The sequence below is a fragment of the Pristis pectinata genome, chromosome 32 (genome assembly GCF_009764475.1).
Source record: "Pristis pectinata isolate sPriPec2 chromosome 32, sPriPec2.1.pri, whole genome shotgun sequence".
In the NCBI taxonomy this organism is placed as follows: domain Eukaryota; kingdom Metazoa; phylum Chordata; class Chondrichthyes; order Rhinopristiformes; family Pristidae; genus Pristis; species Pristis pectinata.
Window position 1 is genome coordinate 15904388 of NC_067436.1, and position 12916 is coordinate 15917303.

At 44.9% G+C, this 12916-nt stretch overlaps 1 protein-coding gene across 1 annotated transcript in view; it reads left to right on the forward strand.

The window, feature by feature from the left end:
* Positions 1 to 12916, forward strand: part of stra6 (signaling receptor and transporter of retinol STRA6) — a 36347-nt gene that overhangs the window by 4374 nt on the left and 19057 nt on the right. Inside the window, 6 exon segments of the mRNA XM_052042386.1 lie at positions 512 to 546; positions 7634 to 7951; positions 8040 to 8103; positions 9980 to 10065; positions 12153 to 12228; positions 12231 to 12294. Coding sequence (XP_051898346.1) covers positions 7857 to 7951; positions 8040 to 8103; positions 9980 to 10065; positions 12153 to 12228; positions 12231 to 12294 — 385 coding nt within the window. The 5' untranslated portion in view covers positions 512 to 546; positions 7634 to 7856.

A 12916-nucleotide genomic window follows, 5' to 3' on the forward strand; every position in this document is an offset into this window, starting at 1 on the left:
TAGACTCCTGTTTTGTATTTTCTTACACAGCATGATGAGTTTTGCCTCATGCACTGTCTGATGTTTTTCACTGTTATTGGAATAACGGGTACTTCCATGTCAATTAAATAATGGCTGTACACTTTTCAAAAGCTTCTGTGTTGGAGGTTTTTATGTGACCACCTGCATTTTGTTAATTTTGGACTCCCCTTTCATTTTGGGGAGGGGATAATAATGAAAATGCAACTTGACCTTTCAGAGGGTCATTTGCAATTCAACTAGGCAATAAGTTAATGTATCCACAGGGAGATGACCATTTGTACCCAGGTTTGTCTTTATCTTGGTAAGCCTGTGTAATTGGTCTCAGATGGAAATATTTGTAGAGGAATCTGGAGAATGTCCTCCATAAACTTTCAAAAGGTTGCACATTTATCTCTGGTGACAAGATATTTATTACTTCAGAATCCTGAAGAGTTAAAAATCTCGTAGCTTTCGGGTGGTATAGATAACTTAATGGACTTTTGTCACACAGGTTATTATGACCTCTGTCCCAGTGTTCTACAGTTGGTGAGTAACAAGTTGTATTTTTATAATGTACTAATACCAATGTAGTTCAAAAATCCTGAAAGCTGCAGTGAAAGAGTTACATAATTTGAGTTAGAGCCACATTACCAGAAGGTTTTTAAAGTGTCTTCAAAGGAAGCAAGAGGCAGGAATGGAATTCCAGAGCTTGGGATCTTGGCTGTTGAAAACACAGCAGTCAATAGTGAAGCAAGTAGTAGAAATCCCAATTTTTGGGATTTGGAGGATGTTGGAGACAGGAGGGGAGGTGAGACCATAAAGGATCTGAAATCAGGATGGGAGTTTTAGTATGGTGATGTTGCCCTACACTGGCTCCTGATTAAGCAACAAAAACCAGAGGCAAACAAAAGATCCTGAAATATTAATTCTTTCACTACTGACACACAAAATGCTAGAGGAACTCAGCGGGTCAGGCAGCACCTACGGAGGGAAATTGACAGTCGACGTTTCGGGTTGAAACCCTTCGGGACTGTTTCCCTCTAGAGGTGCTGCCTGACCCTCTGAGTCCCTCCAGCATTTTGTGTGTTGCTTCAGATTTCCAGCATCTGCAGTCTCTTGTGTCTCCTCTCCACTGAAACTTCCACCATTTTGTTCATAACGAAAACAAAGGGCGCTGGTAGGAATTGGCAGCGGAGAAATTTGATGTAGCCAGTGCTGGATGTTGAACAGTTTGGTGACAACGTACGTGGTGGGAGATAGAGCTGATCATTGTGCGCACGTGTGTGAAAATGGTGTTTTGAGGTGGAGTTGAGGAGCAGGGTGTGCCTGTGAAAGGTGGTACAACCCTGGGAAGATCATTGGCAGAGAACACACAAAGTAACTGTGCAGCAAGAAGCCATCATAAAAGATTCCCCTGTACGAAAGAAAATGCACCAGCATTTATTTTGTGCCCAACAGTGTGGTTGACCAGATGTAATTTTTTTTAAACTGATGGTTGACGGGTAAGTGTTAACCTAGGATACTGGGGAATCTTGTTCCTTGTTCAGAACCCCAACCTTGTACCCACTTGAGATGGCCTCGCTATCTAAAATGACAAAGCAACACTCCCTCTGGAGTGGGCCTTGAACTCTCCACCTCCTGCCTTGGAGGCGAGTGTGCAAAATAACCAGAACCAAAATTGTAGTTGCAGCTGGAAGTGCTCAGCAGGTCTGACAGCATCTGTGGGAAGAGAAGGGGATCAACCCACTTTGTCGGAACTGAGAAAGTAAGAAAACAAGTGCGTTTTAAGTCGGAGTGAAAATAGCTGTATTTAGGGTGTGTCAGGTCAACATTCGCTTTGAATGTGGGTCATTGGAGACAAAGGAAAAGCAAGTTGAAATAAACAGGCACACCTATCAGAAGCATAAGTGGGAGTTGCCTGAAATTGTTAAATTCAATATGAACTTCTGACGGCTGCAATGCGCACAGGTGGGGTGCTGTTTGTTGGGCGTACAAAGGGCACTGTTGGAGCAGTGCAGAAGGCCAAAGATGAAGGGTCTGGATGGGAATGGACAGAGAATTAGTGACAGGCAACTGGCAGCTCGGGGCCTTGTGGATGAACAAGGGTGTTCTGCAAAATAGTCACCCAATTGCATATTTCCTTGCAACGTTGAAGGTCATTCTGCCCATCAAGCCTATGTCATTCAAACCAATCCCATCAATTTATTTCTCTATAATGTATTTCTCCAGCCCATTGGCTTCTTTCCCCATCCCCCACCACTCCCAATTTCCCTACTGCTCACCCGCACATAGGCGCGATTTACAGCGGCCAGCTAACCAACCAACCTGCATGTCTTTTGGATGTTGGAGGAAACTGGAGTACCCGGACGAAACTGGAGTACCCAGAGGAAAGCTCACACGGTCGCAGGGAGAAGGTACAAAACTCCACGTGGACAGCACCGGAGGTCAGGATTGAACCCTGGTCTCTGGAGCCATGAGCACTACCTGCTGCGCCGTCACTGAGTTTTGGTTTCTCCAGCGTAGAGGAGACCAAACACGTACACTAAATCGCGGGGGACAAAATTGTAAATCAATCACTGCTTCACATAGTGGGACTGTGGGTTTCTGGGAAAGGATAAAGCAAGAGAGATGTTGCATGGGGAAAGTACTGTGAGAGAGGTGGATGGAGATGGGAGCTCTGGAGGAATGGGTCCCCTCTGAATAATGAAAAGGAGAGAGAAGATTTCCCACTGAAGTTGGCAGAACTGTAGATATTGGCGAGACGAGGGTGACCTTATCCTGGCTTGGAGGGGAGAGCAGGAGTGTAGGGGAAATGCATAGTTGAGAGCCCTGTCAGTCAGTGTAGAGGGGATGTCACTGAGGTAAAATAAAGACATCTTAAGGGCACTGGTGTTGAAAGTCTCATCATCAGAACAGATATGGCAGAGAAATGGACTCCTTGCAGGTAGTGGCATGGTAGTTGTAGTCAATATTCTTGTAATAAACAGCTGGAGGAACTCAGTGGGTCAGGCAGCATCTGTGGAGGGAAATAGACGGCTGATGTTTAGATCCTGCATCTGGACTGAAAGAGTAGAGTGGAGATAACCCAGTACGAGGAGCTTGCAAACGATAGGTGGATCCAGCTGAGGAGGGATGATGGGGAATAGTGACAGAGGCTGGGAGGTGATAGGTGGGGGCAAGGAATGGAATCTAATAGGAAAGGGAGCATGGAATCAAGGGAGGGAGATGGGGAGGGCAGATTGGAATAGTGGGGCAGGAGATTTCCCAGCGGGAGGACTGTGTGGGTAATGGGTGAGTGAAGGACAGGGAAATAAACTGGGTGATTGGGGCCCAGGTTGTGCGTAGGAAGAACCGGGTAGATCAGGAGGAAAGAAAAAAGCCTGAAATTGGAGAAATTGTGGTTCATGTTGTTGACTGTGCTGAGTTTCTCCAGAAGCTTATTTTGGCTCCAGATTCCAGTATCTAAATCCTCTTGCATCCCTGCTTATTATAAATACTGGTTACTAACCTATTCCCAGAGATGGAGGTACAGAAGTCAAGGAAGAGAGGAGCCTTATAGGCCTGTGAAGGTGAGAGCAAGTTAGAAATTAAGCTTTTAAGCTCTTTACTAGTGTGGGAAGCAGCACCAATAACAATCAATGAAAAAGAGTTGAAGGATGCCCCAGGCTAGGACTGAAATAAGGACTTTTCCATGTATCCCATAAGACACAACCTGAGCCTGGGGTCCATGCAAGTTCCCATAGCTACACCTCAGTGAGTGTGAGTGGAATTGAAGTTGCTCAATGTAAGAATGACATCAGCTTGGTAGAAGTAGAAGAGTGGTTGTGGAGGGGAACTGGTTGAACCTGGGTTCAAGAAAGTGCTCTCCCGCCATCCTGGTATGGGATGGAAGTGCGGAGGGATTGGATGTCCACGGTGGAGATGAGTTGGTTGGGTCCAGGGAACTTTGTCAAAGGAGGTGCCACGGATGTAAGTGGATCGGACAAAGGGAGAAAGATCAAAGTATTTGGAGATGAATAAATATTTCCTGTGTTAGCTCCATTGGGTAAATCAGTTCTTGCAACCCAATGCAACAAACAATCTGCTGAGGAACTCTGCAGGTTGAACAGTGTGTATGGTGGGGGCGGGGGGGGGGGGGGTGGTGGTGGTGGAGGAAGAACCTCTGGGTTCTACGTAAAGGTTCAACCCAGAGTCCCTTTTTGGTCACAAGCCTTTTAATGTAGTGTTCTACCCAGCACAACAAAGGCATTACTGAATGCAATGTGCCTGTTTTTGTTTTAGAGTCCCTTTATCCCAGATTGGGTTACAGATGTCTGAAGTATAGCATAACTGTGCCAATCCTTTCACTGACACTACAGTTCTGGTGCCAGGTGTATTGCTGTAGCCTTAAGGCCTCTTCACATTCAATCAGATAGAACCATGTGGAGACACGAGACTGCAGATGCTGGAAACCTGGAGCAACACACAAGATGCTGGAAGAAATCAGTGGGTCAGGCAGCATCTGTGGAGGGAAATGGACAGTCGATGTTTTGGGTTGAGACCCTTCATCTGGACTGAAAGGTAGAGGGGAGATGGCCAGTATTAAGAGGTGGCGAGAGCTGGCAAGTGATGGGTGGATCCAGCTGAGGAGAGGCAAGTGGAAGTTTCAGCAGAAGCTGGGACATGATAGTTGGAGGTGACAAAGGGCTGAAGATGCTGGAATCTGGTGGGAGAGGAAGGTGAAGCGTGGGATAAATGGAGGAAGGTGGGGAGGACAGATGGGACCAGTGGGGGAGGGGTGTGTGGGTGGCGGGCAGATGGAGTGGGTGGAGGAGGTGAAAGAAACAGGATGATGGGGGGCTGGGTGAGTGTAGCAAGAACTTTGCTAGATCAGGACGAGAGAGAAAAGGGACAGGGGGAGCAGTTCACTGGAAACTGGAGAATTCAATGTTCATGCCATCGGGTTGCAGACTACCCAAGCGGAATGAGGTGCAGTTCCTCTAGTTTGCATTGAGCCTCACCCTGGCAGTGGAGGAGGCCAAGGACACAGGTCAGTGTGGGAATGGGGAGGAAAATTAAAATGGCTGGCAACCGGGAGCTCCAGACAGCCATGGTGGACAGAGTGCAGGTGGTCAATGAAACGGTCACCCAGTCTGCACCTGGTCTCACCAATGTAGAGGAGGCCACATTGGGAGCACTGGATACAATAAACGAGGCCGGAGGATTTGCATGTGAATGCCTCACTTGGAAGGGCTGTTTAGGGCCATGGATGGTGGTGAGGGAGGAGGTGCAGGAACAGGTGTTGCACCTCCTATGGTTACAGGGGAAAGTGCCTGGGGATGAGTGGGCCAGGGAGTCACGGAGAGAGTGATCCCTGCAGAAAGTGGTGAGAGGGGAAGGTGCAGCTGGTGGTGGGATCATGTTGTAGCTGGTGGAAGTTGCGAAGAATGATATGCTGGATGTGTACGGATGAAACGTCTTGCTTGTTTGAACATGAACATTACAGTATAGGCCCTTCAGCCCACGATGTTGTGCCGACATTTTATTCTGTTCTAATATGTATCTAACCCTTCCCTCCCACATAGCCCAATATTTTTCTATCATTCACTTGTCTAAGAGTCTCTTAAATGTCCCTAATGTATCTGCCCCCACCACCTCTGCTGACAGTGCTTTCCACACGCCAACCACTCTCTGAGTGGTTGGTGTGTGGAAAAACTGTGTCAAAAAAAACTTGCCTCTGACATCCCCCTTGTACCGTCCTCCAATCACCTTAAAATTATGCCCCCTCATGTTGCCATTTTTGCCATGGGAAAAAGTCTGTCCACTCAATCTATGCCTCTTATCTTGTACACCTCTATCAAGTCACCGCTCATCCTCCTCTCCAAAAGCCCTAGCTCACTCAACCAATCCTCATAAGACAGGCTCTCAATCTAGGCAGCATCCTGGTAAATCTCCTCTGCACCCTCTCTCAAGCTTCCACATCCTTACTATAATGTGATTACTTTCAACCCCAATAGTGCAGTGATGAGCTTGCGACAGTTATACTGCCGCCTGTGCAATACAGAACGTGAACCTATAAATGCAGGGCTAATTAAGAGGCCATGTAGCTATCAATTTGTAACATTAATGGTTAATGTTGTTTACTTTCCAGCACATTCAGCTTCTCCTCAGCTGCCACATTTTGATCTATATTTAATGCAATTTACCCTTAGAACAAACTAACCAAGTGTGACGGGAAAATTGGGGGCGTGGTGGGGGGTTTGTAGAGAGAGATGGGAAAGGACTATAAAGCACTGGTGGGAAATAGGGTATTGGTCTGCTCACAGCCAGCTCCCTTGGGCCAAATGCAAGCGTTTCTCCTGAGGACCCATTGTCAATATAATTTCAGTCATAATTTTGGAGTGTCTTGGGTTGCTTGCTTCACTTTGCTTGAGCAAGGAAATGTACTCTTCTGTACTTTATTGTGGAGTTTTGCCACTTGGAATCCTGAGAGTGTGAGGAAACCCCCCCCCCCCCATGTTCTGCCTCAATTGATAAGTGTGGGGGTGTTGGGGAAAGGATAGTCATGCTTGTCTACCCTTTTAGCCCGTTGGTCATTCCTCCACCGGCAACATCCTGCAGTTTAATTAGTCTGAATATTTAAGGCAAAGGTAGACAGTTACTAGACAAGGAAAGAAGGGTTGCAGCAGTAATACTGGAGAAACCAAGGACTGCAGATGCTGGAATCTAGATGAAAAACACTATGATGCTGGAGGAACTCAGCAGGCCAGGCAGCATCCATGGAGAAAAGCAGGCAGTCAACGTTTTGGGTCACGGCCCTTCTTCCGGGCTTACAGCAGTAGATGGGAATGTGGTTATAATTGATTTATTATCGTCACATGTACTGAGGTACAGTGAAAAGCTTTAATCGGATCAGCCTGGATCTTGTTGAACAGCAGAACAGACTTGAAGGGCTGAGTGGCCTACTAATTCGTATGTAGTCATTTCTCTCGTGCCTGAGAATTGGCTGCTGCCATTTTGCCTGCAAGCCCCATGCCTTTAATATCCTCAGAATGTGAATTCTGTTTTATAAATGCACATTCTTGTGTTCACTCAAACCTCCCACAGTGTAGAAAGAGGTGGAGATTGGCCATCTGCTTGGATGACTCTCTCCAGTTGACCACTTCCTCGGTTAGTTAACGTGGAGCCAGTGAGTAAGGAGATCAAGCCAGATCGCAGTAGAACAATTAGACTTGTATTATTTGAAAACTACTACTTCCATGTAGAAGTTTATTTTCCTTCTCATAATATAGTATCTTAATTTTGGCCTAATGTATAATTACTGGACTAGGGTTTGGCCTATAATTGTTGGTCTGTAGTCCGTGTTTTTTTATTACAAAGTCTTCTGAATCCAGTGCTTCAGAAGCAACAAACCACTTTGCTGTATTACCCGCCAAGTTGTGTTGGCTTTACAATGGTGTTTTGTTAATGTACTATGTTCTTTTTTTAAAATATCTTAAAGTGAAATGAGAGTTTCTGTTTTTGTTCATTCGTGCAGCCAATGTGCCCGTGTGAGAGAAACCTTTCTATTTCTGTGGTTTTCATCTCAAACTGTGACTGGCCATTTGTTGTTTTTCCTCCCTCCCCCCCCCCCCCCCCCCCCCCCACCCCCCAGTGTAAACCGGCTTGAAGCTTGTCCCAGAGGTATTAAACACGAGTGGGAGGTGCAGAGAAATCCATTCATCAAAGCAAGCTTATGTAGTGTGGAACGCTTGCACTGCTGATCTGGATTACTGAGCAAGGGACTTGGAGCAACAAGGCACCTGAGTTTTAAAATACAACAGTCCAAGGATCAGAGCCACATCGTATTCTGTTTCTGGCCAAGCGACGAACACGCAATGGACTTCAGGAATGAATCCTCCTCCACTGATGAAATGGATTATTCTGATTGGTATATCGATGAACGTTTGGATCCCACTTCCCCTCCTGAGGAGTATGTTAACTTTTGAGTTCTGTTGTTGATTGAGCTTATTTTCATTAATGGCTTTGCCTTCATTCTTTTTTTTTGTTTTGCTCTGTAGGTTAACACCATGCAATCCCGTTATCCAGGTTGATTTGTTTAATATCTGTGCAGTAGGAGCTTCTGTAAGTTTTCTACACCGCTTGTAATGTGTGTTTCTTAAGTTTATTTTATTTCAATGTGAGGCTGGTGAGCAATGTGCATGTTTTCTACCCTGATTTAATTGGTGTTGACTTTCCCCACTGTAATGTTGCTCTCCTGGTGAAGGTGACGGGTGAAACAAATTGCCATTTAGTAAATCCAGATCCAGAGTGGAGATAAACTGGGCCATCTAGGAAACCTATGGTCAGTCAATAAATTGCATAGAGGTATGATTGCTTCTTGAAGAAAATTGTGTACACTTGATCATAAAAGTCCCCTGATGTGTTGCTGCATAACTTCTACTGTTTTACCACTGTAGTGAAATTATAAACAATGGAGGGAATTCTGCATTGTCAAATAAGACACTTAACACAGAGCCTATCTGCTCCTCGGGTGCCTTTCAACAATCATGCCGCAATTTTTGGAGAAATGGTGCATCCAAGCTCGCGTTTATCCTTCCTCCAACACTCGAACTTATCCCGTTGCTATATGTGGGACCTTGTTGTGGTCAGGCCCACTTCAAAGCAATTGACTGGCTGTGGCTAATAGATGGTTCCACTAACAGCAAGTTTGTTTTTACTCTGGATGTGGCTTAACTATTAATAGCAAATGGTGATATCTCTCTCTGATTCTGCGCCCAGCCTGCAAACCTGTGACTGAAATTTAAAACTTAAGTTAATAGTGGAGAATCCCCAAGAAAAGCCACTGAGACACCATTGAATGACTCTGATAGTTAATATGCAGCCTCATCAGCAGAATCAAAAGTTGTGTGTGGTAATGGGGATGGAGTGGTTGATATCCAGATAGGAAGAATTTATTTGCTTGAGTAGCTGGCAAACTGAGGGTAAATCGAGAGAAACTGCTTGGAGTCCAAAATATATATATATACATATATATCTATCTAACACACGGTGAAAGAGACCCCAAGTACCCCAACCCCTTTCTGCAATTGATGCGAGCTCAGTTAATTAAATCCTAGGGATTTAATAAGTTGAAGCTATTGCAAGATGTAGACAACTCACAGGTCAGCCAGGATTTCCTGACGTGCTTTTACTTCTGTGGTTACATTGCATGTCCCATTTTAAAGCATTCCCAAAGCATTTTGCATTCAGTGAATAATTCTTGAGGTGCAGTCACCATTGCAAGGTTGCAAACACAGCAGCAAGCTCCCACAAACTGATGACTACTAGATATTCTGACCTACTGGTTGACTTGAGGTGCAAATGTTATAAAGTCATATAACAGAGAAACAGTCCCTTTTGGCCCACCCTGTCCATGGCAACCAAGCACCTACCTACACTGTTCCCATTTGCTCAGTGCTTAGTCCATAACCTTCTATATCTTGGTGATTTTAAATGATTACCTGAATACACTTAAATGTTGCCTCTGCCTCCACCATCTCTTCAGGCAGTGTGTTCCGAACTCCGACCATCTTCTAGGTGAAAAAACAAGTATTCCCTTTGAACCTCATTTTAAACCTATGCCCTCTGGTTATAGACACTTCTCGAGGCATGTCCTGCCCTTCAAATAGCACCATGGGGTTTTGTGGTGCAGATGGGGTATTGGGTTAATGTTTGAAAGGTGCCCCTAATAATGCTGCATTTGGATACCAGTCATTTGGATTTTTGTTCTATCTCTAGAGTGGGACTTGAACCCACAACCTTCTGATAGTTGGAAGCATAAGTGTTACCGGTGAGCCCCGACTGATTTGAGGGACTAAGTGGCCGCCTCCCATGCTTGGTGTTTGGGGTAATTGGTTCAGTCTAGATGGCCAAAAGGTTTCTGTAGTTACCAGCTTGCAGCTGGGACAGTGACTAGGGGCATAATGAGCGAGTCCTTTTTCCCTATTCTCTCTTTCAGGTTATGGTACTGGTGTTCCTGTCCCTCTTTGTGAAGCGCAGACTGTTGTGCAGGGGTTGCTGTGGTGGAGCTCCAGGCCTGTTGCAGTTAAGTGTCTCCTCCCCTGGAGTCGGTGCTTGAACCCTGATTGAACCAAACTGTAGAATTCCTGAGGTCACAGCCTTGACATTTGGTGCAGATGCATTGCCTGCCTGGTGCACTGGGAGTACGGAGGCCTCGTCACCTCAGTAATGTTTATACAAGCAAGCCTACCTACACTGCATTCCTTTGAGCTGATACCTGACCACTTGACCTGCTTGAATTCACTTTTAAACTTGCTTCAGCTCCTAACTATAAACTGAAAGTATATCAGCTCCCAAATGTAGCTCGACTTTTTTTTTTGTTACTCATTATACAAAGTGATATTTTTCCTTACTTGTTATGAACAGGTTTTCAATTCCAATCACTTTTATTGGTCTTCCTGCTTCTGTCCTTTTGAAAATCTCCCCTTCACTCCCTTGGCAATGCAGTCTCATGCTCATTAAAGTGGGATTTTTTATTTTTTTTCTTGTTTTTAAACTAACTAGGTTAATCCCCACTAAGTCTGTGGCTATATTCCATAATGATCCTTGCAACTGAACCTCATTCAGAACACTCACTATTCAAAAAGCTACACAGGGCTTTTATTCCCTTCTTTTGTCCCCTTCAAATCTTTAGCTCTGTAACCACAAGTAATATTTGGTCTGCCTAAGCTTTATGCTTGGCATTAGACTTTGGCATTCCATTTGGCTTCTTGGCAATGTTGATTCAAGTGCCAACCAGTGCAGTGCCAAGTCTAGAACACACAGCACAGGGAGGAGTGGTTGGTGGATATTGGTGAAGGTACATAAAGTGATGCTGCTTCTCCCTCCACAGCTGCCGGTTTACTCTCAGAATGATCTCAGCATTTTCATTCCTTGCAAACAAAGGCCACTTGAACAACTGAAACCTATTTGACCTCCATTTGAATTGTTTGAAAATCCCCTTCCCAACTTCAGTCTGGGGGAGCCAATGACATGAGTACATCCAGACTGCAGGGTGTTGTCTCCTGATCATGGTTCGGCACAGCCTTCGATTCACTGGCAGCTTTAATCAATTTGCAATCGGATCATCACCTGAATTAAAGGTGACGGTGTTTCACATCTGTGTGACCTGCTCAATGGGACTATTAATCCCACATCAGCAACTATATTGTCCTTGTAACTCTGTATTTGGGTGCTTGATACACTGACATGAGGCAGGGACTAAAAGCAGTGGCCAATTCCCTTTTCTTTTGAGAAATGGATCACAAAGACTCATTATCTTCTGCAGAAATAGTCTGACCTGCTCCTTTTCTTCCCCATTGCACGGAAGTTGTTTCTCTTTCCAGTCCCAACTTTGTTTCTGACCTTCCATAAATAGCAAGTTTATTTGGAATGGTTATCCATCCATCAACCCACCTGAATCAGTTGACACTTATGTCTATAAATCCTCCTTTCGTATTTATTAAAACTCAGGAGTTCTGGTATACTGTACATCCTGAACACTATAATATAAAAATAAATCTGGTTCATTTACACTGAAAACCCACTGCCACCTTGGATTAAGTGTTCCTCCTCCAGAGTGGGATTTGGCATTAATGCATTCTTGAAACAGATTGAGATCAGACTCTAGTTGATTCACTAACAGGAAAAGCTACAGGCTGACATTAATGTAACCTTCAAGTCGTCGGTTATTGTCTCCTTCGGTTATTAATGCTGCTCCAGTTCTGGTCTCGTTTGCTGATGATCCATCATTAGTGCCCATGGCTTCAGTTGCAGATTCCCAGGACTCTGGAATTACTCCTGTTTTCCTCCTAAGTTGCTCCTTACAACTTTGGTCACCTGTCCTAATGGGTCCTTGCTTTGCACAGTCCTTGTTTGGGACTGTTCCTGTGAAATACCTTGATACCTATAAATACAAAATTAAATCTTAAATGTCAATCTATTTGAATCTCTGAATGGAATACCTTTTTCTCAGCAATATCCCTTGCCAATCACACAGGATCCACAGTCCTATTGAAAGATGGTCCAATTGCTAACAACACTTGATCAGCGTACTTTTTATACACGAGGAATAGTTACAGTCAGTATCATTTCTTGCTTCCCCTAATTTGGGTCAAATGCTCTACTTTCAGTCCAGTTGGTTTCCTTGAGAGTGACTGCCACCGAGGAATTGCTGCTGCTGTGTTTGGAGTACTCTTCTGTTCCCTATTGTGTTGGTGGTCATTGACAGCAATCCTTTACCCATTGGCCTGGAATCCTCCAAGAACACCAAAGGTAATTGAACATATTTCTTTACCCCATCCCCCCACCCCCCCCCCCCCCCCCCCCCCTCCAACCCCAGCCAAAAGGTGGTAAACTCCTAGCAAAGAAAACCTGGACTGAAGCTTTCTTGGATTAACAACCAGAAAGTGAAGTCCTGAGTATGGGAATGAGAGAGAAACTGAACAACTTCTGAAACGAAAACAAAAGTCAATGGCTTGAAACATTAAGTATTCTCATCCGACATGTGCTGTCCAACCTGCTGAGTATTTCCAGCATTCTGTTTTTATTTCTGGCTGAGCAGCATCTGCAGTCTTGTTGTAAGCGAGCAATTTGTTTAACTGCAAACTAATGCTAAAATCTAGTCCTTCAAATTGATGTACCAAATAGGTAATGGTTGTCCTGGCTATGATCACTTCAAAATTAAACATTTCGATGCAAAATGGAGATGCACGAGACTGCAGATGCCGGAACCTGGAGCAACACACAAAGTGCTGGAGGAACTCAGTGGGTAAGGCAGCATCTGTGGAGGGAAATGGACAGTCAACATTGCAGGTCAAGACATCTCGACCCAAAGCAATGACTGTCCATTTCCTTCCACAGATGCTGCCTGACCTGTTGAGTTCCTCCAGCATGT